At 40.3% G+C, this 26,169-nt stretch overlaps 2 protein-coding genes across 2 annotated transcripts in view; one reads left to right on the top strand and one right to left on the bottom strand.

The window, feature by feature from the left end:
- Positions 1-237: 237 nt before the first annotated feature.
- LOC134676298 (1-phosphatidylinositol 4,5-bisphosphate phosphodiesterase epsilon-1-like) overlaps positions 238-26,169 on the bottom strand; it is a 108,124-nt gene continuing 82,192 nt past the window's right edge. Inside the window, exons 30-39 of the mRNA XM_063534673.1 lie at positions 25,905-26,115; positions 24,436-24,650; positions 20,266-20,395; positions 18,926-19,002; positions 17,545-17,641; positions 7,626-7,752; positions 5,461-5,560; positions 3,528-3,630; positions 1,397-1,522; positions 238-370 (exon numbers count right to left, since the gene is read on the bottom strand). Coding sequence (XP_063390743.1) covers positions 1,406-1,522; positions 3,528-3,630; positions 5,461-5,560; positions 7,626-7,752; positions 17,545-17,641; positions 18,926-19,002; positions 20,266-20,395; positions 24,436-24,650; positions 25,905-26,115 — 1,177 coding nt within the window. The 3' untranslated portion in view covers positions 238-370; positions 1,397-1,405. The remainder of the gene's footprint in view (positions 371-1,396; positions 1,523-3,527; positions 3,631-5,460; positions 5,561-7,625; positions 7,753-17,544; positions 17,642-18,925; positions 19,003-20,265; positions 20,396-24,435; positions 24,651-25,904; positions 26,116-26,169) is intronic.
- On the top strand, positions 12,745-14,867 carry LOC134676229 (uncharacterized). The gene is made up of 2 exons (XM_063534551.1): positions 12,745-12,759; positions 13,968-14,867. The coding sequence occupies exons 1-2, from the start codon at positions 12,745-12,747 to the stop codon at positions 14,865-14,867; spliced, it is 915 nt and encodes a 304-aa protein (XP_063390621.1).

Genomic DNA, 26,169 nt, shown 5'->3' with positions numbered 1-26,169 from the left:
CGCTATCCTTCCTTCCATCCTTCTGACTTTTAACTATAGTGAAAAAGAAATCAATCAAATTAGCTATTCTTCTTTCCGTGCCATCATCATCATCGGAGCTTGTTAGGTCGGATTCTTCTTTAACTAGAGGGCATTTCTTAGGCTCGTCGATTTTCTTGAAGACTGTCTCCTGGACTACCTGGAGGAGGTCTCGGGCTAACCTGGCGGGGGAGCGGGAGTCGATGGGCTCGTAGGACGCGGGCTCGGAGCGGCGCCGGTCCCGGTCCCGGTCCCGGTCTCGGTCGAGACGGAGGAAGTCCCAGATGGATCCGAGTTCAGAGGAGAGCGAGGCGCGGTGGTGGGCTAAACTGGTACCGAGGCGACGGAATACCTGGAACGATTGGTTTTCAAATTATTTAAGAAGAATCTTTATCTCTGCGACTGAATAATTATTTTATATGAACATTTAAATTTTGTTAAGTGTCATAAGTAACCAAAAATATTACTTTGTTAATCCGCGAAAAGATAACGTGCTAGTCAATCAGTGCTAACTCGTTATACTTACCTGTGTATTTTTTACATGCAATTAATATTCCGCATGAACATTAATTGGGCCGGTGGGAACATTAATCATCATCATGTAAAAAATACACAAGTAAGTAGAACGGGTTAGCACTGATTGACTTGCACGTTATCTTTACGTGGATTAGCAAAGTAATATTTTTACATACATACATACATACATATAATCACGCCTATTTCCCGGAGGGGTAGGCAGAGACCACGGATTTCCACTTGCTACGATCCTGACATACCTCTTTCGCTTCCTTCACATTCATAACATTCCTCATACACGCTCGCCGGTTTAGGGTGCTCTTGACCTGGCCTTTCTTCAGGATTTCCCCGATCTGATCAGAGAAAGTCCGCCGAGGTCTACCCCTTCCAACTCCCACTTCCACTTCTCCAGTAATATTTTTGGTTTTAATTAATATGGATTTCCGCAAAATAACGCCTGATTCTATTCACTAATGTCATAAGTGTTTGGGCAGAGTTTAGGGTTAGAGCCGGTTTAGCTTTAATTTACGTTCATAAGCGCATTGTAGTTAGTACACCTACTTGAAAAATAATTTCTAATAATCTTTATTTTTAAGGGAGAGGATGCCCGCTCCGAATCGTTTCTGGTGCAGAGGCTGTCCATAGCCATCCGGCGGGGTGCCGTGAGCATATGGGCACTTTTGCACCGGAAGCGATAAAGAACGGGTTTGACTAGTTACTTTCTTTGTAATTATTTAAGATGTACTTAGACTTTATATAGGTAAAAATTATAATAATCTTCATCATAAAAATATTAAAAATAATGCCCTTATTTAAAAATGAAAGTATAGGAGTAAAAAAGGAAATGAGTGAGTATGTTTACCTGCCACACTCAGGAGCGCCAGGCGCGCAGTTTGCGGAGGGAGACCCTCTTGAAGCGCGCCACCTGCGCCGCCAGCGCCTCCGCGCCGAGCGACCCGCCGCGCTCGCCCTCGCCTTCCGAGTGCACCTGGATACGGGCATACCATTGTTGTAAATTAAAAAAAAAACAACGGGTTGCACTCCGGGAGTGCCGACAGAAATGAAAACTCAATGACTAGCCCAAAATGTCTGCTGCACTATATATAATTGACCCATCCTCCTTTCTATTGAAAAAATTTGGTTCCGAAATTGCTGGCCAGTGAGCTTCAATTTGTAGCGTTCATTATTTAGAATTCGAATAGAAATTGTAAAGTTACCTTGCAGACCTCGCATCTAAATATATTTGGTCATGATATTTTGAGTTTTATTCACCAGTACTAGAGTTCACTCTTATTAGCGATTTCATCAAGATGTAGCTTTATTGAATTATATCGGAGTGATATAAAGTTAGAATGTAACTGTGAGATCCTCGTATTTCAGCCCGTACAAGATTAGAACATTGAGCTTTATTGCTTAAAATAAAAGTCCAGTTTTAAATAATTGACCTGATTATGATACGTTATGACTAAAGTTCTTTGGTGAATAACATTGTCCGTCAAACATGACATGACGTCAGCGAGTTACGCGTTACGCTGTCTCAAATTTATAATTTTTTCCCCAACTCAAAAAGTGCTCAGCGCCGCTAAAGAAGTTTTCACTTCAATATGATGATAATTAGAATATAAAATACTCTACGTAACTACGTTACTAGGCTACGTTTTAGCTGAAAATGTACCCATTCAAGCATATTGACGTCATTCAAACTTCAGGCAGACAAACCAATTTTAGGGTTCCGTATTCAACTACTGACGGACAGACAGACATGGCGAAACTATAGTCGCCATGTCATTTGTAAATTTTCGGGTAGTTATAACATTTTTTGGTCAACCAACCAAATATAAAATCGCCGGGATCTGTTACTGAACGACCTGACTTTAGCCTACCTACATTATTTGATCTTGTAATGTTTTCATTAGGGATTAGGTACCGACTAGTCGGGAAAACCGTCATTTGTATTCAGCGATTAGTAGGCGACTAGTCGGCAAAAATGGCCGATTAGTCGGCACTTTATAAAGTGACAGAAAACAGGAAAAAATGAAATAAATGGTAACTATTTTCCATAAGCTTTTCACCTATTTTACCCAAATTCCTATTTAGGGTGTTTACGAAAACTTTTGTTCGAATTATTGACCGTGTGGACGCTCTCTTGTCCGATTTTCCCGTTGTCATATGATATTTAGGATATTTTTTTTGAGCGTTACTATTGTAAAACATGATGAATAGCGCGACGAAAGAGATAAAACGATTGTTTATAAGTGTATCTGAACGTAACTTAGACAAAACTAATGATCTGGCCGACTAATCAACTAGTCGGCCGACTAATTGGCCATTCGAACGCCGATTAGTCGGCTAGTCGGCCAAATCAATAGTCGGTACATCACTAGTTTTCATCTACCTTCAACTGGCTTAAGGCGGATTGAGAGTCGCACGCTCTTACCGCTAGGCCACCAGCGCTTATGCAGCTACTGCACACTTAAAGACGGTTATTATTACTTATTGTAAGTAATAAGTAAAGAAAGAGTCTTTCCAAAACTCGCGTTATTTGGTAGTCGACATCTAGCGTCATGTAGCGGAATTTATCAGTAAGTACTGCTAGTCGACAACAGATGTCGCGGCGAACGAAAACTCTAATGCTCAACAATTTTCAGCTAATAGTAGTAGTAGTCTATTTTCAACCCCTTCTGCTTATACAGGTTGGAAAGATAAGTCGGGCCCTGGAGGGAAACTACCTTAAATCCTTAAGCTGGCTTATTTTACTTAAAGGAGACATTCCTTTATTTTTAAAAAGAAACAGAAATGCATTCAAAGATTATCTAAAACTAGCTTGCCTCGCCCGGGACTTGAAAAAAATCTTAGAATGCAGTTTTGTTTCTATTTAAAAATAAAGGAATGTGTCCTTTAAGTAAAATGAGCCAGATTAAGGATTTAAGGTAGTTTCCCTCCAGGGCCCGACTTATTTTCCCACCCTGTATAAGATAGTTTGAATACCCTACCTCTCTTGAAGCCGCCCGTCTCTGCATGAAGGAGCGGACATCTTTGTCGGAGTGACCTTTCGCCCGACCTATGCCTTTGCCTAATGGCGTGGATGACACTCTCCTGAAAAACAAAGAATAATATACGTAGTTTTTTTAATACTATGTTGCCAACAAATAAACGGCCCACCTCCCAAGTAACACAAAAGTAGCTGAATATTGTTTGAATAATAGAGTTAACTGTGTACTGCTTTTATACAGTTGAAAGTCTCCACCGACGCTTCTTTTCAGCATTTAGTAGCCAGTATCACATTTTTCTTAATATTGTCTGCTTAATATCTCACAACATAGAATATATACAGCTAATTGCTACTAATGCTGCTATTATGCAGCTTTTAGTAACCACAAATGCTTTAAGTTGAATATATCTGACTAACTGTGAAAGAAATCAGTATTATTCAGCTTTAATATGCAAAACCGATATTATGCAAACAATTTCAGCTTTTATTGGTATATAGGCCCCACTAGGTCCACATATTCTTTATTCGGAATTTAGTAATTTCCACCGCTTATACACAAAATGTATGCAATCTTAATTTGAATAAGATGATAATTTTACTCTATTATCCTGCTTGTGTGCTACTTGGGCTGATATAAAGTGATCACAGCGGGTCTCTACAGTTTCTCATAAAGTTTTAAGAGCCCATCAACGTGCACACTAGCGCCACTGCTAAATAATCGTGATTATTTAAATTTAACGACAGGTATTTAAAAACCAGGCAAGTGCGAGTCGGACTCGCGTACCAAGGGTTCCGTACCATAATGCAAAAAAATACGGAAAAAATGCAAAAAAAACGGTCACCCATCCAAGTACTGACCACGCCCGATGTTGCTTAACTTTGGTCAAAAATCACGTTTGTTGTATGGGAGCCCCACTTAAATCTTTATTTTATTCTGTTTTTAGTATTTGTTGTTATAGCAGCAACAGAAATACATCATCTGTGAAAATTCCAACTGTCTAGCTATTACGGTTCGTGAGATACAGCCTGGTGACAGACGGACGGATGGACGGACGGACGGACGGACAGCAGAGTCTTAGTAATAGGGTCCCGTTTTACCCTTTGGGTACGGAACCCTAAAAAGGGGGCTACTACATACTGTATTTTGTATTTAAGTACCTTTTGAATACATAAAACTAGTTTCTATGTTGTTGCGGATTCGTCGATCTAGGAACTCTAAACAAAAACCGGGCAAGTGCGAGTCGGACTCGCGCACGAAGGGTTCCGTACCATAATGCAAAAAAAAAAAACAAAAAAAAAGCAGAAAAAAATAACGGTCACCCATCCAAGTACTGACCACTCCCGACGTTGCTTAACTTTGGTCAAAAATCACGTTTGTTGTATGGGAGCCCCATTTAAATCTTTATTTTATTCTGTTTTTAGTATTTGTTGTTATAGCGGCAACAGAAATACATCACCTGTGAAAATTTCAACTGTCTAGCTATCACGGTTCGTGAGATACAGCCTGGTGACAGACGGACGGACGGACGGACGGACAGCGAAGTCTTAGTAATAGGGTCCCGTTTTACCCTTTGGGTACGGAACCCTAAAAACGGCCGTTTTAACTTTGGACGCATATTTTAATGGATAGAGAAGGTAATCAATTGAAGCTTTCAAAAAGGATTGTAGACTTCACTGGTGACCGAAGAGCTGGCAGCTTTCTCGCTCAACGTATTAGCTTAACAATACAGCGGGGAAATGCTGCCAGCGTCCTCGGCACCATGCCAAAGGGGCCCAATTTCTTAGACATAATTTAAATTAATTTTATTTTATTTAGTATTAGCTTTAAGTTTTATTTTATTTATTAGTTAGTTTTTTGTTAGTTTATTTTTATTTTTAATATTTGTATCTACCTTATAAATAAATACTGTTTGTCATCAATTGAAGTGTTTTACCGGCAATGTGTAGGGTCACTGTACGCCGCCTGAACAGGCGGTTTCACTTCGCTCGCTTCTGTAGACATGAAACTGCCTCCCAGGGGGAACGGTGAGGTGCCTGTAATACAAAAAATTTCAAATTATATCGACGCTTAAGAATCAATACATATTCATATTCATATTCATATTCATTTTATTGGTAGTATTCAATTACATGTCAACATTAAGATTACAAATTACATAGTATTATTAGAGCGTCTTACAATTATGTACTAGAGAATAACTCCCTATGGTCGTAAAACGCCTGCTCGAGAAGCCATTTTTTGAGTTTCTTTTTGAATATAGGTGCACTTGGTGCAGCAGTAATGTCAGCCGGTAGGTGGTTGAGAACCTTACGACCCATGACGTTCGTAAGTTTTTTAGATTTTGCGAGTCTATGAGACACAAGAGGCAACTTTCCAGCGTGAGTGCTGCGGGTCGCGTACCTGCGCGTAGCTACATTAGTGATCCCGAGCGTCGCATCTACCTCTTCTCGCGTAGTTACTGCCATTTGCAGGATTAAAAGTGAAGGCAATGTTAAAATGCCTAACGATTTAAAATGGGGTTTTGCTGAGGCCGTTTGGGGTACGCGCGCTATGGCTCTTATTGCGCGTTTTTGGAGTCGAAAGACCCTGTCCCAGCCGGCAGCCGTTGCCCACAGCTCGACTCCATATTGGAGGTGCGCATGCACGGTCGCGAAGTAGCAAGATCGAACGATTTCCCTTGGGAGAAATCGCGCCAGCCGCTTCAATAGGAAGCATGCCGTTGCGACTTTGTTGCACACTTTGTCGATTTGGTGACTCCAAGTCAGGCCCCTATCAAGCTCAAACCCTAAAAATGTTACGTTTGAGACTTGATCAATGAGGTCGCCATTGATCGACACCGACAAGTTCCTAATCTGCCGCCCAGAGAGATCGAAATGTATATAGTGCGTTTTCTTTGTGTTTAAGATCAAACCATTATTTGTGAACCAATTAGATACTGCTGCGGCGGTCAAACTTAGCTTCCTCTCAAGATCGTCACACGTCGGGGCGCTCACAACGACGGCCACATCGTCGGCGTACATGAATGTTTCACCGGTTCTAATGGCGTCCGGGAGGTCGTTCAGTAGAAGGGAGAAGAGAATGTTGGAGACAGAGGACCCTTGTGCCACGCCCATGTCAGTGGTCACTGAGTCAGATCTTACTCGGCCGTTGTCGGCGACCACAACCTGCCTCCTGTTCCGCAGTAAGTCGGCCATTAGTGACAGCGCGGGTCCCTCAACCCCATAGTATCTAAGTTTGCTGACCAGTACATTTCGATCTGCTACGTCGAAAGCCTTCGACAGGTCGCAGCAGAGGACTGCTACTTGGGTCTTGCTCTCGCGAGCCTCCATTACCAGTCGGACTACTGTTCGTGCGAGTGACGTCGTTGAACGTCCTTTCCTATATGCGTATTGCCTATCGGAGAGAGCGTTTGTGGTGCTTAAGAATTCCGTCAATCTAGAGCTCAGACCGTACTCGAATATAACCGGGATGATTGCAATAGGTCTATATGCGATAATACTGTCTAAGTAACAAATAATTTAAAATTTAGACAATAATGGCGTGCTATTCGTTATTTTTTTCTGCACCTAACTGCATTAAAAGGTAAAAAACGTCAAAAATGTTACTTAGACATCTTGATTCTTAAGCGTCGATGTGTGGCACGAATTTATCGAATACTTTACTAATCCTAGGGCCACTTGCGCGTTCCAGGGTTAGCCAACTAACTCGAAGTTAACCGTTTACAGGTGTAGTACATAATTATTTTCCTTCGTATTTTCACGGAAACTTACGAACGTGTCTTGCTATTTCAATCAGTCACGGTACAAAAAGTAGTGTAAAAGTAAGGTTGACTGAGTGCTGCCCTCTCTCTCTCTCTCTCTCTCTCAAGCTAGAGTATATACCTGTGATGGCGCCGCGGGTGATGCTGAGCCCTCGTTGGATCCTGGCGATGGCGGCGCGGTGTCTGGGAATAGGTGCTGTGCTGCCTTTCTCTCCCTTTCTCTCCCTCTCTCTCTCCCTCTCTCTCTCTCCCTCTCTCTCTCTCTCCCTCTCTCTCTCTCTCTCCCCCTCTCTCTCTCTCTCTCTCTCTCTCTCTCTCTCTTAAGCTAGAGTATATACCTGTAATGGCGCCGCGGGTGATGCTGAGCCCTCGTTGGATCCTGGCAATGGCGGCGCGGTGTCTGGGTATAGGTGCTGTGCTGCCCTTCTCTTGGAGGACGAAGCGGCCTAGAGTCTTCCAACCAGCCTGAAAAAAAAGGTATATTTCGATAAAATAGGAATGTGGTAAGAATTAATGAGAATAGAAGAATTATCACCCCCGTTTTCAATATCTAATAAATAAATAAATCTCAATTAACCCCCTTGTTGCACAATTAATGTGCTATATTTGGAAGAGTTAATTATCAGAATAGAAATTGTACAACAAAACAAATCCATTTAAAACCAAAAAAATTAAAAAATTTAATTGCTTATAGTAAAAAAAACCTGAGAACTGCGAGTCGAACTCGGCCACCGAGGGTTCCGTACTTTAGTATTTGTTGTTACAGCGGTAACATAAATATATCTGTGAAAATGTCAACTGTGACGGACAGACAGACGGACAGACGGCCAGTGGAGTCTTAGTAATAGGGTCCCGTTTTTACCCTTTGGGTACGGAACCCTAAAAAGGAAAAAAAAGTACTTGGGAAGTACAATGCTCTCGTGCAGAAATGTATCATTTTCTGCACACTTTTTAGAACAACAACGACCCACTTTCAGAGCATGAGAAATCAAAAACTGTTAAACAACACAACGCACTTCACGATTTTAATTCGATGCAGTGTAAATTTCATTCGATAGCGTAACGTGACGTACGCGTTTGCGTTAAGGGTCATTCCACCGTTTCGGGTGTTACACTTGAACTCATAAAATAAGGTTTTATTCGATATTGTAACAGGAACTAGGAGGTTATAACTATTGATTCATCTACTACTTTGATAATATTTTCCTTTCCTGTACGCACATTATTAAAGTATAAGAGAAATAACGAGAGAATCACTAAAAAGTAGCTGTTTCGGGCGTTACGCGAATTGGCCTATACCTTCTGACCATCAGTACCAAAATGCATAATTAAGCGAATTTTATCAAGTAAGCTCCAGTTTTATTTATGTCAAGTAATAATAGTTAGTATAGTCTACTGAAACACTGAAGTAACACTTAGTATCACTTTTTATTTAATTTTAATAAAATAAATTACCTGTTTCGGGTGTTACTCATGGTTCGTTTCGGGTGTTACGAGTACGAAATTAAGACAGATTTATACGAAATTATGGCTCATTTTATTGAAATTTTTGTCTTTTTAATAAATTCGATTAAAAATATAAGTAATAAATGCTGAATTATTTTAAAATACATTATCTTAACAATAAAAACTGTTTCTCGAAGATATCATAATTATTTTTCTTTCGATGCGAATATTTCCGAAAATACTCACTTAATCAAAAACTTGTTGATGGTGACACCTATTCATTTTGAAAGATCTTTTTAACGACACCCCACATCACAGCATTAAATGAAAAAATAAAATAAAAATATTTTTTTTGTACAGGAGCTACCATAAAAAAACACTTTTTTTCGGTTTTTTTTTTGTGACATGAAGGTTCAGTATGTTTTCTATGGAAATAGGTTAGTTTTGACTTCTTAAATCAGTTTTCATTTTTCAACCCTTTGGTAGCGTTTCTTATGGAATGACCCTTAAGTGTCTTTTTACCTACGTTAAGTGTCATTTTGTTTGGAACTTTGAGTTTCCAAAACGTCCCGCTTGGCGCGCTGTTCAAAATCCCATACAAAATAGACATAATGCAAATGCGAAAGCTCGTCACGCTATCGAATGAAATTTACACTACAGAGACAGGTTTTTAGTCTAGTCTTTAGATTTTAATTCGACACAGACAGGCAAGCGACGCGGACGGCGGTCGAAAGCCAAATGAAATACCGTACGTTATATAACTCAAAGGTCAAGTCAAGAGACTACAGGTTTGTCAACTCGTAACATAGGTGTGACCACGGGGTCCACGGGTCATAATATATGGTAATTATTTAGTGCAGGCACAGAATAAGTAATAGTATTATCATACAGAACGGACACGCACCGCCCCGCCCCGACTCGGATTACCTCGCCCCGCGACTGAGTTCTGACGGACTCCTGACATACTCTCAGTTCGGCTAGCAACGCCGCGGCGCGATGACGCAACGTTCAAAATGCCGATGTATTTTGCGATGTATGGTTGTTTTTTAAATTCACGAAATAAAGAACATTTATTTTTATTATACATATATTAAAAAGTAGCGTTTTGTAATTATTTATATTTAGTCCACGCTAATTGTGTATCGACAATTCGACATGACATTTTTGGTAATTTATTGCCGCACCATACTTTACGTAATTTTTATGGCCTTTACGAGTTACGGGTGAGTTCGCATATACGTTCAAATAATATTAGCTGTGACCTGTGAATAGAACAGTTTATTATAGCAAGGATATAGGAGAAAATACCATCTTGTAAATTATGTTTGTTTCTTTAATTTTAGGAATAAAAATGTTTGATATTTACGTTACGAGTACAACGATAACGCTCTGTGAACTCAAAAACATGTAAATAGTAGCCCTAAGCGACTTACTCACACAATGACGCGTGTACAGACGTGCCGTTCACACATATACACGCAAACGAGTTTTGATGTATGGCGTGTCCGCCCTGTGGTGCAGGGGTCTCTGGAACGCGTTGCGGGCAGGGGCCGCAACGCGTTCCAATCCGGCCCGCCGACACCCAAAGCAGTGCCCCTGTCTGGCCCGCGCCCCTTCAGGCTCCAGGGGTTCAGCATTCATTGAGAGTGGAACTGTTCCTGACAGCAGCAACCAGACACCCTCCCCCGGCGCAAAAACCGACGGCGGCCCGCGCGAAAGATTCTGAGGCGCAATATGGCCCTCAGGTAAAAAAAGTTTGGAGATTGAATGCACTCCTGATTTAATGCACTCCTGGTTAGAGATACCGTCTCACTAATAAATCTGATAAGAACAAGGAAAATGAATAACTAACGTGTATTCTGGTATTCTTCTTAAGGCGATAAGACCGTCTGTTGCCACCTTTATTTACACTGTAAATCTGTTATTGTATTTTTCTTTGTGGTGCAATAAAGTGTATTTACTTACTTATTTTACTATTATTTTATATTCGAAATAAATATATTTAATTGAATTGAATTATTCCGAATATCACCCCAAATTCCATCATGTTAAAGTCCATTTTTGGAATAACCGGACATTCTACACTTTACACCCATATAATTATAATATTTATAATACAAATCGCACGATAGAAAAAAATCACGAACATAGGTTTAAAACGCGCTTTAAAATTTGTAACAATTTATGCACAAAAGCTAAAAATCTGAATTTATTTTTATTTTGAGGGAACTCATCGATTCCTTTTTAGGGTTCCGTACCTCAAAAGGAAAAAACGGAACCCTTATAGGATCGCTGTGCGTCTGCCTGTCTGTCCCACCATTCCCCCCTTTACCTCCGGTCTAAAATTTTGAAAAATATACACAAAATAGTTCTTTACCTACAGATGACAGGAAAATCTATTAGAAATGTGCAGTCACGCGTGAGTCGGACTTAATACTTAGTTTTTGATCCGATCCCTACGGGTTTTTTAAAGACATTTCATTCACGTTCCACATAAAAAATACATTGTTAAAAATTTAGTTATGTACGGAACCCTTGGAATGTGAGTCCGACTCGCACTAGACCGGTTTTTTTGTTAAAACTTACTTACATCTGACTCACGCTTAAGCTCAGTGCGAGTTGAACCTACGGGGCCTTAAATTTAACCGACTTTGAAATGGAAGGAAGGAAAGGATATGGAAAAAAACCTCAACAGGATGCAGGATTGCAAATTTCACATGTTGCATATTAATTTTCGTAACAATCTAGACTAGACTTTAAACCTATTCTATTATGCAGCGAAATACTATGGTTGCATTAGTGACTCACATTTATGCATAATTTGCATCATATCGAATAAATTAGATCTAAAATAGATGCAAATGAGTATAACAAATACTTTCACGCTATAATAAATAGGTATTAGTAAAACATATTAATTTCCGTTATATTACGTAAAAAATGATATTTCTGTGACTCTTGATTGTCCAAAAACTGACGTGAAAGTTGCATTTTATTCACAAGAGTGGCAAAGTAATCTGATACTAATTTTGAGTTGATTCCTCATACTGGCTGAAAGATTCGACTTTTAAGTGATGATTTTGAATGATAATTTTTTAATAACGTTCATTTGAATTTGATTTGTAAGTACCTAATATTTTATAGCTTTTTCCTCGTATTGGTGTGGTGAAAAAAAATGTGTTTCTCGGGAGCAAAGGTTGTTTATTGCACAGTAAAAACATACAGTCACAAAAGGCCGAATTAATGCCACACGGCATTCCCTACCAGTTGCCTATTTTATAAAGCTACAAGTTACAATTTACAAGCGGAAGTCTCGTTCTAACACATAGGGTTAGAAAGAGACTTCCGCTTGTAAATTGTAACTTGTAGCTTTATAAAATAGGCCACAGTCAACATTTAGGCAAAACAGAGAAGCATAGTTGGTACGGGCTACGTAAAGAACACTAAAACTTGACGCTTAAAAATCAAAGGCATGAATATAGGTAAATGTAATATGAAGATAATTTAATAAATAATTACAATTTCAGCCTATATGCGTCCCACTGCTGGGCACAGGCCTCCTCACATGCGCGAGAGGGCTTGGGCTATAGTCCCCACGCTAGCCCAATGCGGATTGGGGACTTCACATACACCTTTGAATTTCTTCGCAGATGTATGCAGGTTTCCTCACTATGTTTTCCTTCACCGAAAAGCTAGTGGTAAATATCAAATGATATTTCGTACATAAGTTCCGAAAACCTCATTGGTACAAGCCAGGATTTGAACCCGCGACCTCCGGATCGAAAGTCGGACGTCACATCCACTCGGCCACCACCGCTTTTATATAAAAGATAATATAAAATCATTGTTTTCACTAAAGACTAATTTGACAGTTGTCATCTCATAATCTTCACTAATTAATACCGAAGCCCGGAGAAGGATGCCTCTCTCCTTCTCCGGGCTTAGCTCAGTATAAAAGCGTCCATATTGTGTTCAGAACATCAAACGTTCGTGTTCTGTCCTCTAGTCGACATGAAAGCATTTATGGTAGGTAGTGAAAGTGATTTGTGAACTATGAGTTTGTGTTCGATTATAATATTTATAATATTGTCTTCGATTACCGCATTTCAGTTAGACCAAGAAAAGTCTGCAGCGATTTTGATAGCCCACGCAGTGCAAGTGTTATTTATACGTCATAATTACTTACATAGAAGTTTGACGTTTAAAATAACACTTGCACTGCGTGGGCTACCAAAATCTCTGCAGACTTTTCTTGGTCTAACTCTAGTTACTTACTCATGATATAAAACTATGAAAACGGATTAGGTATATCGCGTATAATGTATCGAGTGAATTTATAATACATTCCCTACATTACTTTACATCACCTTACATTTTATATGTAGGTCATCATCATCATCATCATTTCAGCCTATATACGTCCCACTGCTGAGCACAGGCCTCCTCTCATGCGCGAGAGGGCTTGGGCTATAGTCCCCAATATATGTAGGTAGATATTATAAATTCTTAATACGTTTTCATAGTTTTCTTTTATGTATTGTGTGATTCTTACTGACCGGCCGGCGCATCTTACTTACCTACTAAGCTGTGTTTATATGGGATACTAAATAGTAGAATGTATCACCAGGGAGCAAACTTACATATTTATGGCGAGGGATTCAAGTGTTAAATACAGGCTAGCAGGCAAGTGCTTAAAGGCAAAAAAAATAAAACCTCCGCCTTATTTTCAGTCGCAATAAAACTGGCAGCTTCATTTCTTACATTTTGTTTCGCCCAATTAAATCTCGAAGTTTTCTTTCGTGTTGCCAGTTTCTTTTAAATAGTGTATGGCAAGCCTCTCTCATAAGTTTGAATTTGTTTATGAACGCCGCACGCCCCGCTCAAGCTAGAGTTAGACCAAGAAAAGTCTGCAGCGATTTTGATAGCCGACGCAGTGCAAGTGTTATTTATATGTCATAATTTCATAGAAGTTTGACGTTTAAAATGACACTTACACTGCGTGAGCTATCACAATTACTGCAGACTTTTCTCAGTCTGACTCTACCAGTCAATTGGTACACTAAGAGTCACGTGCACCATTCACTAACCCAGGGTTAACCGGTTAAACCTGGAGTTATCATGGTTACCAGTAAAATTTGACACTGTGTTAATGATTTAACGATTTAACCCCGAGTTAGTGGGATGGTGCAAGTGGCACGTAGTAAGAAATCCAATAAAAGTGATATTTTCTACAGGTATTAGCTGCCGTAGCGGCCATCAGCTCAGCCAGACCCGAGGCTGGCTACTCCTATAACGCCCCTGGCGGTGGAGGGCACTCCTCTGGCAGTCACTTCGGTGGACTCTCTGGCGGATTCTCTGGCGGCAGCTTGGGAAGCATTGGCGGATTCTCATCAGGAGGAGGAGGTTTCGGCGGCGGCTTCGGAGGCGGAAGCATCGGCGGATTCTCAGGAGGTTTTGGCGGCGGTTCCGGTTTCGGCGGAGGCGCTCTTGTCCAAAAACATATATACGTCCACGTACCACCCCCAGATCATGAAGAACATCGCCCTCTGGTCTTAGGAGGAGGCGTGCCTCAAAAACACTATAAAATCATCTTCATCAAAGCCCCATCGCCTCCTGCACCTATCACGCCTATTATCCCAGCTCAGCCTCAGAACGAAGAGAAGACTATTGTATATGTGCTGGTTAAGAAGCCACAGCAACAGCATATTACTATACCAGCTCCCGCGCCGATTCAGCCATCAAAGCCTGAGGTTTACTTCATTAAGTATAAGGCTCAGAAGGAAGGCGGTATCGGGGGTGGATCTATTGGAGGTATCGGAGGTGGTATCGGCGGTATCGGAGGTGGATCTATTGGATCTATCGGAGGTGGTATCGGAGGCGGATCTATTGGAGGTATCGGAGGTGGTATCGGCGGTATCGAAAGTGGATCTATCGGAGGTATCGGAGGTGGATCTATCAGAGGTATCGGAGGTGGAGGTATCGGCGGTATAGGAGGTGGTATCGGCGGTATCGGAGGTGGATCTATCGAAGGTATCGGACATGGTATCTCTGGCGGTGGCATTGGCGGTGGTCACATTTCTGGAGGGTCAGTCAGCTCAGCTTACGGAGCCCCTGCCCACTCAGGCTCACATTAAGTTTAGCTTTTAGAGCCCCCGGCCCAGGTTCAGGCCCATACTTAGTTTAATCCTTTACCAGGTTGACATTTCAATGACAATCGAATCTTACTCATCGAATATAGAACAAATGTTTGAAGTGCCGTATGTGGGAAATATATATCCCTTAGGCCCACTTGCACCATCCCACTAACCCGGGGTTAAGCGGTTTAACCGTCAACCCAGTGTTAAATTGTACTGGTAACCATGGTAAATCCAGGTTTAACCGGTTAACCCCGGGTTAGTAGAATGGTGCAACGGGGGCTTAGCTTGGTAAAGGGTTAAGGTAAACTGCCTGTTCGTTATCGATTCGATTATAGTCGCAATAAAAGTCTGCAGCGGATTTGATAGCCCACGCAGTGTAAGTGTTATGTATACGTCATAATTTCATAGAAGTTTGACGTTTAAAATGACACCTGCACTTCGTGGGCTATCAAAATCGCTGCAGACTTTTTATGGTCTAACTTTAATGGATTTTTTCTAAGGCATAAATCGATTATTGATTAAATTTAGAAGATTTAAATTTTCGATTAGGCTATAAAATAAGTATGACTAGTCGATTCGATTCGAGAACCGAATATTAGCATATAGAGGCATCCTTTAAGGATGACTCTCGCTGAACCGTTCCGTGCCCGGGCCGAGGCGTCCGACATGTCATTTTCAATGACGGCTGACCGGCGATCACGTGGCGCTTTCCATGGAAACCGAAGCGCCGAAAGCTCCGGCCCGGCCCTGGCCAGGTCTAGCGTGAGTCATCCTTAATTATTAGTTCACCTATTGCCATCCCTCATTGCCAGCGATTTAGTTTTAAGAATTATAGTCAAAAGTATACTTAAGACACAGTACTGTAAAATATTATAGCCGCCATTTTTGTCAGCTGAAGTAGAAGGCGCTGTACGCTCTCATACTTTATGTGGTAATCTGGTTTTCAAGCGCTAAAGGTGCATCCATCCACACAGTAGTTAACGTTTGTGGAGCAACTGTGGAGCAACATTGAGCAACAATAAGTTGCCCCACAAACACTGCGGTGTGAATCTTAACCGGTTGACAATAGGGAATATTATGCAAAACTCTGCGTAGGGGGCGCCACTACCACAATCAACCACAATCTGGGGGTCTACCGCGAAACAAGAAAATAGAAATTTCGTTATCTAGCCTCTCTATTACTCTTGCATATTCGAGCGATAAAAAGGCAGATAACTAAATTTCGATTTTGGCGTTTCCCACGCTATGTATAAGTTACTCTATGGTTTACTAGCTAGCTTAGTGCTGCACTCTGGCGGCAGAACATTGCAGTAATACCCCCTATTCAGTAACCACAAAACGTATGACACTTTTCAACGCCATTTAGTTTAGCTGTCAATCTTATGCCTACAATATTTAGTGATACATTGTGTTCTTTGTGTTCCTTTTATGTGTAAATAGTAATTTTAAGGTCCGTCAGACTGTTTTTTTTTAAATAAAATATGGAATGGTGGGAAACAAGTGTTTATTTTATTAAAGAGGTACTTAATACTAAGAATTTTTGGTCCAAAATCCAGTCTGCAGTGAAGTGCAAATGCTTGGTCCAGTGAATTATTGAAACTTTCCATACAATAAGGGGGCGTCCATTAATTTTGTGAGGGGTTTTTGAGGATTTTTTGCTCCCCTTCCTCCTCCCTTGGTGAGATGTCGTGAGATTTGTCTCGACTCCCCTATCTCACGTGAGATGTTTAAAATTTTGTATTTTGAGTATAAATGCGTTTGATTAAACAAAACACAACGCTTAAATAATTGTTCATGGATTTTTATATTTTAGTACATACATACATATTTAACTTTAAATTAATCTGATTCCCTCAAAGTTTTACACTAATATTGGGAAAAAAATTACGTGGGCTCTCCCCTAAATGAGTTTTAGTGAGATTTAGCTTGTATATATAAATACTTTAGAACTTATGAACGAAATATCATTTGATATTTCGTTCATAAGTTCCGAAAAACTCATTTGGTACGACGGTTTGAACCCGCGACCTCCGGATTGAAAGTAGCACGCTCTTACCGCTAGGCCACCAGTGCATCAGATCCGAGTATAGTTCATAGCTTTGTAATAGAGCCCGGCGGCTAATCCTATTGTCTATTGTTAAGTAAAACCGCACGTGCTACTTACCTGCAAAAAAGGGTCATCATTATTCTATTTGGCACCTGAGCGCGGGCTAGTCCAACGCTCAAAAAACCAGTGTAGGTGCGCTCTCCGATAACGCGCCTTTGTTACGCATCTCGATGACACATTTTAGACTGGTTCTGTAGTGTTCGACTCGCCGGCACTCAGTAACCGAAGTACTGTATTTTTTATGCAGGTGGTTGTGGCACGTGGCACGAGCGGTTTTACTTAACAATAGACAATAGGATTAGCCGTCGAGCTCTATTAGAAACTCGGAGTAATTAACAACGGAGACGCCATGTCTAAAATTTTCGGTACAAAATAGTCTGCCGTTTTTTGCTTTGCGGGGGAGGGGCACATCAAATGTATAGGTACGTCATGTCAGATAAACGTCAGACCATACATATGGTTGACCATTGGCCGCCTATTTTCGACAGAGGGGAATGCCTGTTAATGGCGGCTCCATTGTTAATTACTCCGAGATTAGAAAGCTACAAACTATATATGGTAATGTACCTGCGCGGTGTAGACCACCTCGTCGTCGGCCAGCGCGCGCTGCTGCGGCCCGGCGCCGGCGCGCCCGCCCCACTCCAGCTCCTCCACCAGCACGAACCTGCACCGAAATATTCATTAATAACTAATATACCAATATATGTATAAGGTGCTAATAAATTAGTCACGGATATTTTTACAGCTGATAGTACTCGGTTCTCGGAGTACATTTAAGGTTGAAACGTCATTCGTTTTGTTATGTTTTTTTGGAGAAAACTAGGAAACAAGTTTGCTACATTAAAACACCCTGTTAATAAGATAATTAAATGAGACCTAGAACCTTTCTAGAACCTTTGTAAACTTGACGTGACGTGACATGACAGACAGTGATAAACATCTTGACAGGTAGGTACATAATAGGGGTGATTATTTTAAAAATTAATTATAATACTTTTTTTGTTCGGTAAATGATAAACAAAGGTTCCTTAATTACAGTTAAAAGTTAATTGTTTTAATGTAATGTATTATCTCATAAAATATCCATGACTAATTTGTTTGCACCTTATATATTTAAGTACAATTGTACACTTAATTTTACACTAAATTTTAAGTAAAATAATTATTTGGTGACATCTTAGAGTGGGCGCGCACGAGCAACTTTGTCTCCGCAACTTTATATTTTGTTATAGTTTGTAGCTTTCCAATAGACCCCGACGGCTAATCCTTTGTCTATTTTAAGTAAAACCGCGAATTAGAAAGCTACAAACTATACTTACTTAACTTCGATACTTGAATGCAACAGAGACAAAAGACAAAGTTACTCGTGCGTGCCTACTCTTATAAACATTCGTCCGCCATATTGGCATTTTTTGACAGGTTAAGCACAGACCCATCTTAGCATTCAGCCACGATTGAAAATGTGTATAAATATTCTTAACGGCTATTAAATTAATCAAATCATATATTTATTGAAACATTAAAAAAAAAATATATGTAAAAACATCAGTACTTATTAAAAAAGTAAACCTATCTACTTGGTTCGTATGAATTATTTAATTGACATAGTAAGCTCAGGTATAGGTATAACTCACGAGGCAGTCGAGTATTTTTACACAATCTATAACTCCCGTGGGAACAATATCAGGCATTTGTCCTTCAGTATACTTGGATGAAATAAGATCTTTTCCGAGAAATAGTGATGATGACTTTAAGCCAAAAAACTCCGCTTTGCAACAGGTAGCTACAAGTACATCCATTACACACCAATTTTGGTGGCTAGCCATAAGCCGCGCGTGGCGCTGTCGCCACCTAGCGGCCATATCTGTCCTGATCGTAACAGACGCGTTTTGTTAGAGAGCGAGTCTTCTGTACCTAGTACTATTATTTATTCTGTGATAAAACTCACCGCTTTGGATCGTCCTGACACCGAGCTTTCGTCAACGCCTGGTAGACGACATAGGCAGCGGTCGCATTTAAAGGCACCTGACAAAATAAATAGTATACAGATGTAGTGCATAATTATTTTCCATCGTATTTTCTCGGAAACGTTCGTATTTGTCACGCTACTTCACTCAACGTCAGTACTTTTTGTACCGAGACTGACTGAAATAGCAAGACACGTTCGTACGTTTCCGTGAAAATACGATGGAAAATAATTATGCACTACATCTGTAGATTAACTTAATGTTTGAACGTGCGTTAGCGAAGGTCTCCGTTTCAGCTTTGGCAAACATGCTGGGGGGAAGGGGGGTATGCAAATATCACGTTTTTTTTTCAAAAAATTCTCACGTAATTAAAGGACGTCCCCTTAGTTAGATACAATTTTTCTTTTTGGAATATGTTCAAAATAGTGAAAATTGGCCTAAAGGACTAAGTGACAGTGTAAGGGCGAAAGTAAGGTCAGAAACTTGGCTATGAGGTCTGATAACTTCTGATAACAGTGCGGGTCATGTGGTCTTGTATTGACAACATTTTTGTGACTCGTTCATGAGAGCGTCGTCGAGAGGGGAGCAGAGAGGGGGGAAGGGGAGGGGAATCTGCCCCCTCTGCTCCAGATCCAAAGAATGAAATATGTTTCCACCTTTCCCCCTAGCTCATCAGCTGGCGACGCCCTTGATAGTTATTTACTAGGGATGTATAGTGTGTAGATTTCAAATAGAGCCCGACGGCTAACCCTATTGTCTATTGTTAAGTAAAACCGCTCGTGCCACGTGCCACAACCACCTGCATAAAAAATACGTACTTCGGTTACTAAGTGCCGGCGAGTCGAACGCTACAGAACCAGTCTAAAATGTGTCATCGAGATGCGTAACGAAGGCGCGTTATCGGAGAGCGCACCTACACTGATTTTTTGAGCGTTGGACTAGCCCGCAGTCCGGTGCCAAATAGAATAAAGAAGACCCTTTTTTCCAGGTAAGTAGCACTTGCGGTTTTACTTAACAATAGAAAATAGGATTAGCCATCGGGCTCTATTTGAAAGCTACACACTATACCGACTAGTCGGGAAAGCCGACTATCCGGCCTCATTTGTAGTCGGCGATTAGTCGGCAAAAATGGCCGATTAGTCAGCACTTTATAAGTGACAGACAATCGGGGCGAAAAGAAATAAACAGCAAATATTTACCATAAACTTTTCACCTATTTTACCCAAATTCCAAAAAGGGTGCTTACGAAAACTTTGGTCGAATTATTGACCGTGTGGTCGCTTTTATGGCCGAATGTCCGGTTGTCGTATGAAATATTTACCTTTAGGATAGCATAAGGTATCTCGTGTGACACGTTGTGGACACACACCAGAAAGCTGTCCGGGGGTTTCCGAGGCTCTTCTTCACCGGGAGACGAGGAGCGCGCCGCTGGTCGCTCGTTGGAGTTGGATCTTCAAAAATAAGGAATAATATATTATTGCAAGTGTGCAAAGTAGAGATGCAACGGATAGTTGTTTGGCCGGATACCGGATATTCGGCCTGACCGTCGGCCGAATATCCGGTATCCGGCCGCCGAATATTAGGCCGGTGGAACTATACCTACATTTCGGTTTTTCAAGTGCGCATTGTGCAGATTTTGACCTTAGCGTACGTACGCGCGGACACATTTCTAGGTTCGAAATGAGTGCGAGTGCAAGTTAGTGGAAAGTTTAAATTGTTGTGTGTTGTTGTTTGTTTAAATCTTCCACTGACCTGCGACTGACGATTATGACCGTATCTGTTTCTTAAATACAATTTGTTTACTCCAAAATCAAGCAATGTTAGTGTTACTATCCGGTATCCGGCCGGATACTAGGTGAATGTCCGGTATCCGGTAGCCGGATAGTAAAATGATGGCCGGATACCGGATAGTAACCGAATATCCGGTGCATCTCTAGTGCAAAGTGTGTCTTTATGTATCTAATTATAGGGTACTAGCTTTTGCCAGTGACTTCGTCTGCGTGGAATTAGTGACAGCAGCAAAGAATAAATAATAGTACTAGCTACAGAAGACTCACTCTCTAACAAAACGCGTCTGTTACGATCAGCACAGATATGGCCGCTAGGTGGCGACAGCGCCACGCGCGGCTTATGGCTAGCCACCAAAATTGGTGTGGAACGGGTGTACTTTTAGCTACCTGTAGCAAAGCGACGAAATTGCGGAGTGAGCCACGCCTGACAGCAGCTAAAATAGGTATAGCGCCTGGATAATGCTAATAGCAATCATTCAATTCGCGCATAGCTTACTTGAATTATTAGAAAATTCATTAACTCTTTCAATTCCACCCCCCTTTGCACTCTCTTCAGGGATGATTTCCGATATAAAAACTACTTATCCTGGGTGCCCCTTAATACGCCTAACATTAATTGGCATAATATGAATTCGTATAACAGTTTTGGCATAACATAATTGTGCATAACATTGAACAGGCATAATATTAAAAAAGCATAACACTTATTGCGCATAATAATGAATCCGCATAATTTAAATATGCCTAACATTATTAACTATAACATTATTTGGCACAAACTGAATTAGCCTAATTTAATAAAGCAAGAGAATTAAATGGATCAGGGCAAAACCAACTCGGTTAGGTCAGGTTCACAAGGCTAAGGCAGGATCGAGCGAAACAAAGCGAAGCTTTTCTAAGAAATAATAATATTTTTGCTGTAAAAAAATATTAAGGCGTAGTAACTGTAGTAAGTTCGTGTTTTTTTTAGTAATTTTTGTTTTCTTTTTAGGTTTTAGAAATAATTATCATATTTTGATTTTTTGGGATTTTTTTTTAAGTGCATTTTAGACCTATTTTAGTGATTTTTTTTATAGAGCAAAAGTAATAAACTCAGGATTTGAATCGCTGAAGTCCCTAGAGAAAGACCGCAAGGTTGCTGATTAAATTTTTGGCAACCGTATTGTGATATTTGAGATCTAAAAAAGCGCTACATTTAATTAAAACTTCGTTCTCTAAACCTACTGAACATTAATTCGAGCCGCTCTGTCTATATTTTTATTTATTTGCCTTTTATATTTATACTATTCAATAATTATCTATATATATAAATGCAAGTGTCCTGACTGACTGACTGACTGACTGACTGACTGACTGATTCATCAACGCAGAGCCGAAACTACAAAAGCCAGAAAGTTGAAATTTGCACACCAGATTGCATTTATAAAGTGTACAAGAGATAAGAAGCGATTTTGAGAAATTCAACCCCTAAGGGGGTTAAAAAGGGGATGAAAGTTTGTATGGGGTTAAAGTTTTCTTTTAAGCTAGGAATTTGAAACTCCGTAAAGAGATATATTATTAAAATAGAAGAAAACTAATTTCAGCGTTTTTGAAAATTCATCCCCTAAGGTGGTGAAAAAGGGGTTGAAAGTATGGATATCAAAAAAATTTTCGAGTGGTGGACTTGAGTTTTTGTATTTAGGGATATTATTAGAAGACAGGAAAAGGAATTTCAGCGTTTTGTAAAATTCATCCCCTAACAGGGTTAAAAAGGGGTTGAAATTTTTATTCCATTACAAATGCTTTGAAACTTCTTACAAAGGCATAATAGCCGATTACAAAAAAAAGTGATTGCAACGTTTTTGGAAATTCAACCCCTAAGGGGGTTAAAAAGGGGATGAAAGTTCGTCTGCGGGTGCAAATTTTATTTTAACCTAGGAACTTGAAACTTTGTAAAAAAGTGTCAAATTCAAAAACAAGAAAACCAATTTTAGTGTTTTAGAAAATTCATCCCCCAAGGTGGTGAAAAAGGGGTTGAAAGTTTGTATGGATATCAAAAATTTTTTCGAGTGCGGAACTTGAATCTTTGTATTTAGGGATATTATTAGAAGACAATAAAAGTAATTTCAGCGTTTTGTTAAATTCATCCCCTTATAGGGTTAAAAAGGGGATGAAAGTTTGTATGGGGTTAAAGTTTTCTTTTGAGCTAGGAATTTGAAACTTCGTAAAAAGATATATTATTAAAATACAAGAAAACTAATTTCAGCGTTTTTGAAAATTCATCCCCTAAGGTGGCGAAAAAGGGGTTGAGAGTTTGTATGGATATCAACATTTTTTTCGAGTGGTGGACTTGAGTCTTTGTATTTAGGGATATTATTAGAAGACAGGAAAACTAATTTCAGCGTTTTGTAAATTCATCCCCTAATAGGGTTAAAAAGGGGTTGAAAGTTTGAATCCATTACAAATGGTTTTGAAAGTTCTTACAAAGGCATAATAGCCGATTACAATAAAAAGTAATTGCAACGTTTTTGGAATTTCTACCCCTAAGGGGGTTAAAAAGGGGATGAAAGTTCGTCTGCGGGTGCAAATTTTATTTTAAGCTAGGAACTTGAACTTTTTGCAAAAAAAAGGTATTAAATTAAAAAACATGAAAACGAATTCAAGCATTTTTGAAAATCATCCCCCAAGGTGGTGAGAAAGGGGTTGAAAGTTTGTGAATGCGGAACTTGAATCTTTGTATAAGGACATAGGTACCTAGAGAATACAAGAAAAGTAATTTCAGCAACCAACATCAAAATCCACTTGACTTAAAACTTCATACAACTTGCTAAAAAAGAAAATTACTTAATTTCAATTCAACATTGCTTGGATATGAAAAATATAGGTACTAAAGACGTAAAATGTTGAAGATAAGATTCCACGCGGACGAAGTCGCGGGCAACAGCTAGTGCAAAATAACTTTATGCTTATTATATTTATCCCAAGTCATCGTTATGACAGTGTATGTTATGCGCATTAACATTATGCGTACTCAGTTATGCGGAATAACGTTATGCGATTTAGAAATTATGCGTAACATACGTTATGCCAAATTGAATTAGGAGAACTACGTTATGCGAATTAATATAGACCCAACTATCCTATGTCCTTCCCCGGTACTTAAACTATCTCTATACCAAATTTCAACTAAATCGGTTCAGTGGCTTAAGCGTGAAGAGGTAACAGACAGACAGACACAGTTTCGCCTCTCTCACCTTCAGTAATGGAAAGCCACAATTTATGTCGGTAAGAATAATGATAGAAATAATACCTGATACTAGTAAGCCAGGCCCTGGAGCTAGGGTCATCACCAACTTTCTTCAAAAGCAGTCTTGCGCCTGGCCTGCTAGCGGCAGCCCTCATGACTCTCTCGTGTGGTGCTAACACTCTCTGTGTGGGTGTTTTACACTTGAAGCATAAGGTTTCAGCGATGGAAAGCCGCGATTTATTTCGGTAAGAATAATGATAGAAATAATACCTGATACTAGTAAGCCACGCCCTAGAGCTAGGGTCATCACCAACTTTCTTCAAAAGCAGTCTTGCGCCTGGCCTGCTAGCGGCAGCCCTCATGACTCTCTCGTGTGGTGCTAACACTCTCTGTGTGGGCATTTTGCACTTATAGCATAAACCCTTCAGTGATGGAAAGCCACCATTTAAGTCGGTAAGAATAATTATAGAAATACCTGATACTAGTAAGCCACGCCCTAGAGCTAGGGTCATCACCAACTTTCTTCAAAAGCAGTCTTGCACCTGGCCTGCTAGCAGCAGCCCTCATGACTCTCTCGTGTGGTGCTAGCACTCTCTGTGTGGGTGTTCTGGATGGTACTTCTTCTACAAGGACGTAGTTGCCTCGGGATGTTCGGCAGACGCCGGCTTTTGTGAGGCACTGTGCTATCGCCTGGAAATTTAAAATAAATGTTTGGCAAATATTACATGCTACTTGCACCTGCACCTGGGGTCAACCGTTTAAACCTGGAGTCACCATGGTTACCAGTACAATTTGACACTGGATCAACGGTTTAACCGTTTAACCCCGGGTTAGTGGGATGGTGCAAGTGGCCCTTATGGTACAAACTTTTATTGCTGACTGTACTTTGTTCCACAGGCAGCTAATATATAGACAATACTCGTCGTGAAAATTCTAAAATCCCCAAACACAGTTAGATTTCGTTGTTTTATCACAGTGTTCCTATGGCCACCTCCTATCTCCATCATCAGATCAGCTCGATGGTATCATAATAATATACATTGCAAGTTAATAAAAAGATTGAAAAAAAAGTTTTGTAACGTGTATGAGGAATGTTATGAAAGTGAAGGAAGCGAAAGAGGTATGTCAGGATCCGTAGCAAGTGGAAATCCGTGGTCTCTGCCTACCCCTTCGGGAAATAGGCGTGATTATATGTATTTATGTATGTACTTATGTATTTAAGAGAGAGAGGTAGTTTTCCCTGTGGATGAATGAATAACAAACAGTGACTAACTAATCGAACCTAATAGGGAGTATTGCTGCAATGTTCTGCCGCCAGAGTGCAGCACTATTTTTTTTAGTAAACCATAGAGTTTTGACGACCGGTCTGGCCTAGTGGGTAGTGACCCTGCCTATGAAGCCGATGGTCCCGGGTTCGAATCCTGGTAAGGGCATTTATTTGTATGATGATACAGATATTTGTTCCCAAGTCATGGTTGTTATCTATGTATTTAAGTATTTATATATTATATATATCGTTGTCTGAGTACCCACAACACAAGCCTTCTTGAGCTTACCGTGGGGCTTAGTCAATTTGTGTAAAAAATGTCCTATAATATTTATTTATTTATTATTTATTATTTATAGAGTAACTTATACATACTATTAGGCCTTAAACAATTTTTTGACAAGTTTTCACTATGACATTGATGCACCAAGGCGGTTTCCAGGTGGCCTACCGCGAAACGCGAAAATCGGGATTTCTTTATCTGCCTCTCTATCTATAGAATAAGCAAGAGTGATAGAGAGACAGAAACCGAACTTTCTATTGTGTTTTGCGGTAGGCCATGTGATTGACATAACGTGTGATGTGTCATTGATGATGTCAATGAGGTTTGTTTCCTGTATGTGCTAGTGGTGCCACCTACGCAGAGCTTTGCCTAATATTCCCTATTAAAGACTAACCTCATTGGTAGTAGTATCCTGTGTGACCTTCAATATAGAGTACGGTTCTCGCCTCCTCACTGCGTGCACCACGAGGAAGTGGATCTTCCTCCTCTGCTGAGGAGACCGCGGCTCCTCAAGATCGGTGCGGGAGCTCTCGCCCGCCTCCTCCTCTCCGCAGCGGGAGAAAATGAGGAGGGACGCCATGTTGAGAGACTGGTTTGTTGGCGATCTGCATTGTAAATGAATGTGAATGATTAGGTAATTTTCGGGACGTACTATCAAC

The sequence above is a fragment of the Cydia fagiglandana genome, chromosome 24 (genome assembly GCF_963556715.1).
Source record: "Cydia fagiglandana chromosome 24, ilCydFagi1.1, whole genome shotgun sequence".
NCBI lineage: Eukaryota > Metazoa > Arthropoda > Insecta > Lepidoptera > Tortricidae > Cydia > Cydia fagiglandana.
This window is presented reverse-complemented; position numbering and strand designations above follow the sequence as displayed.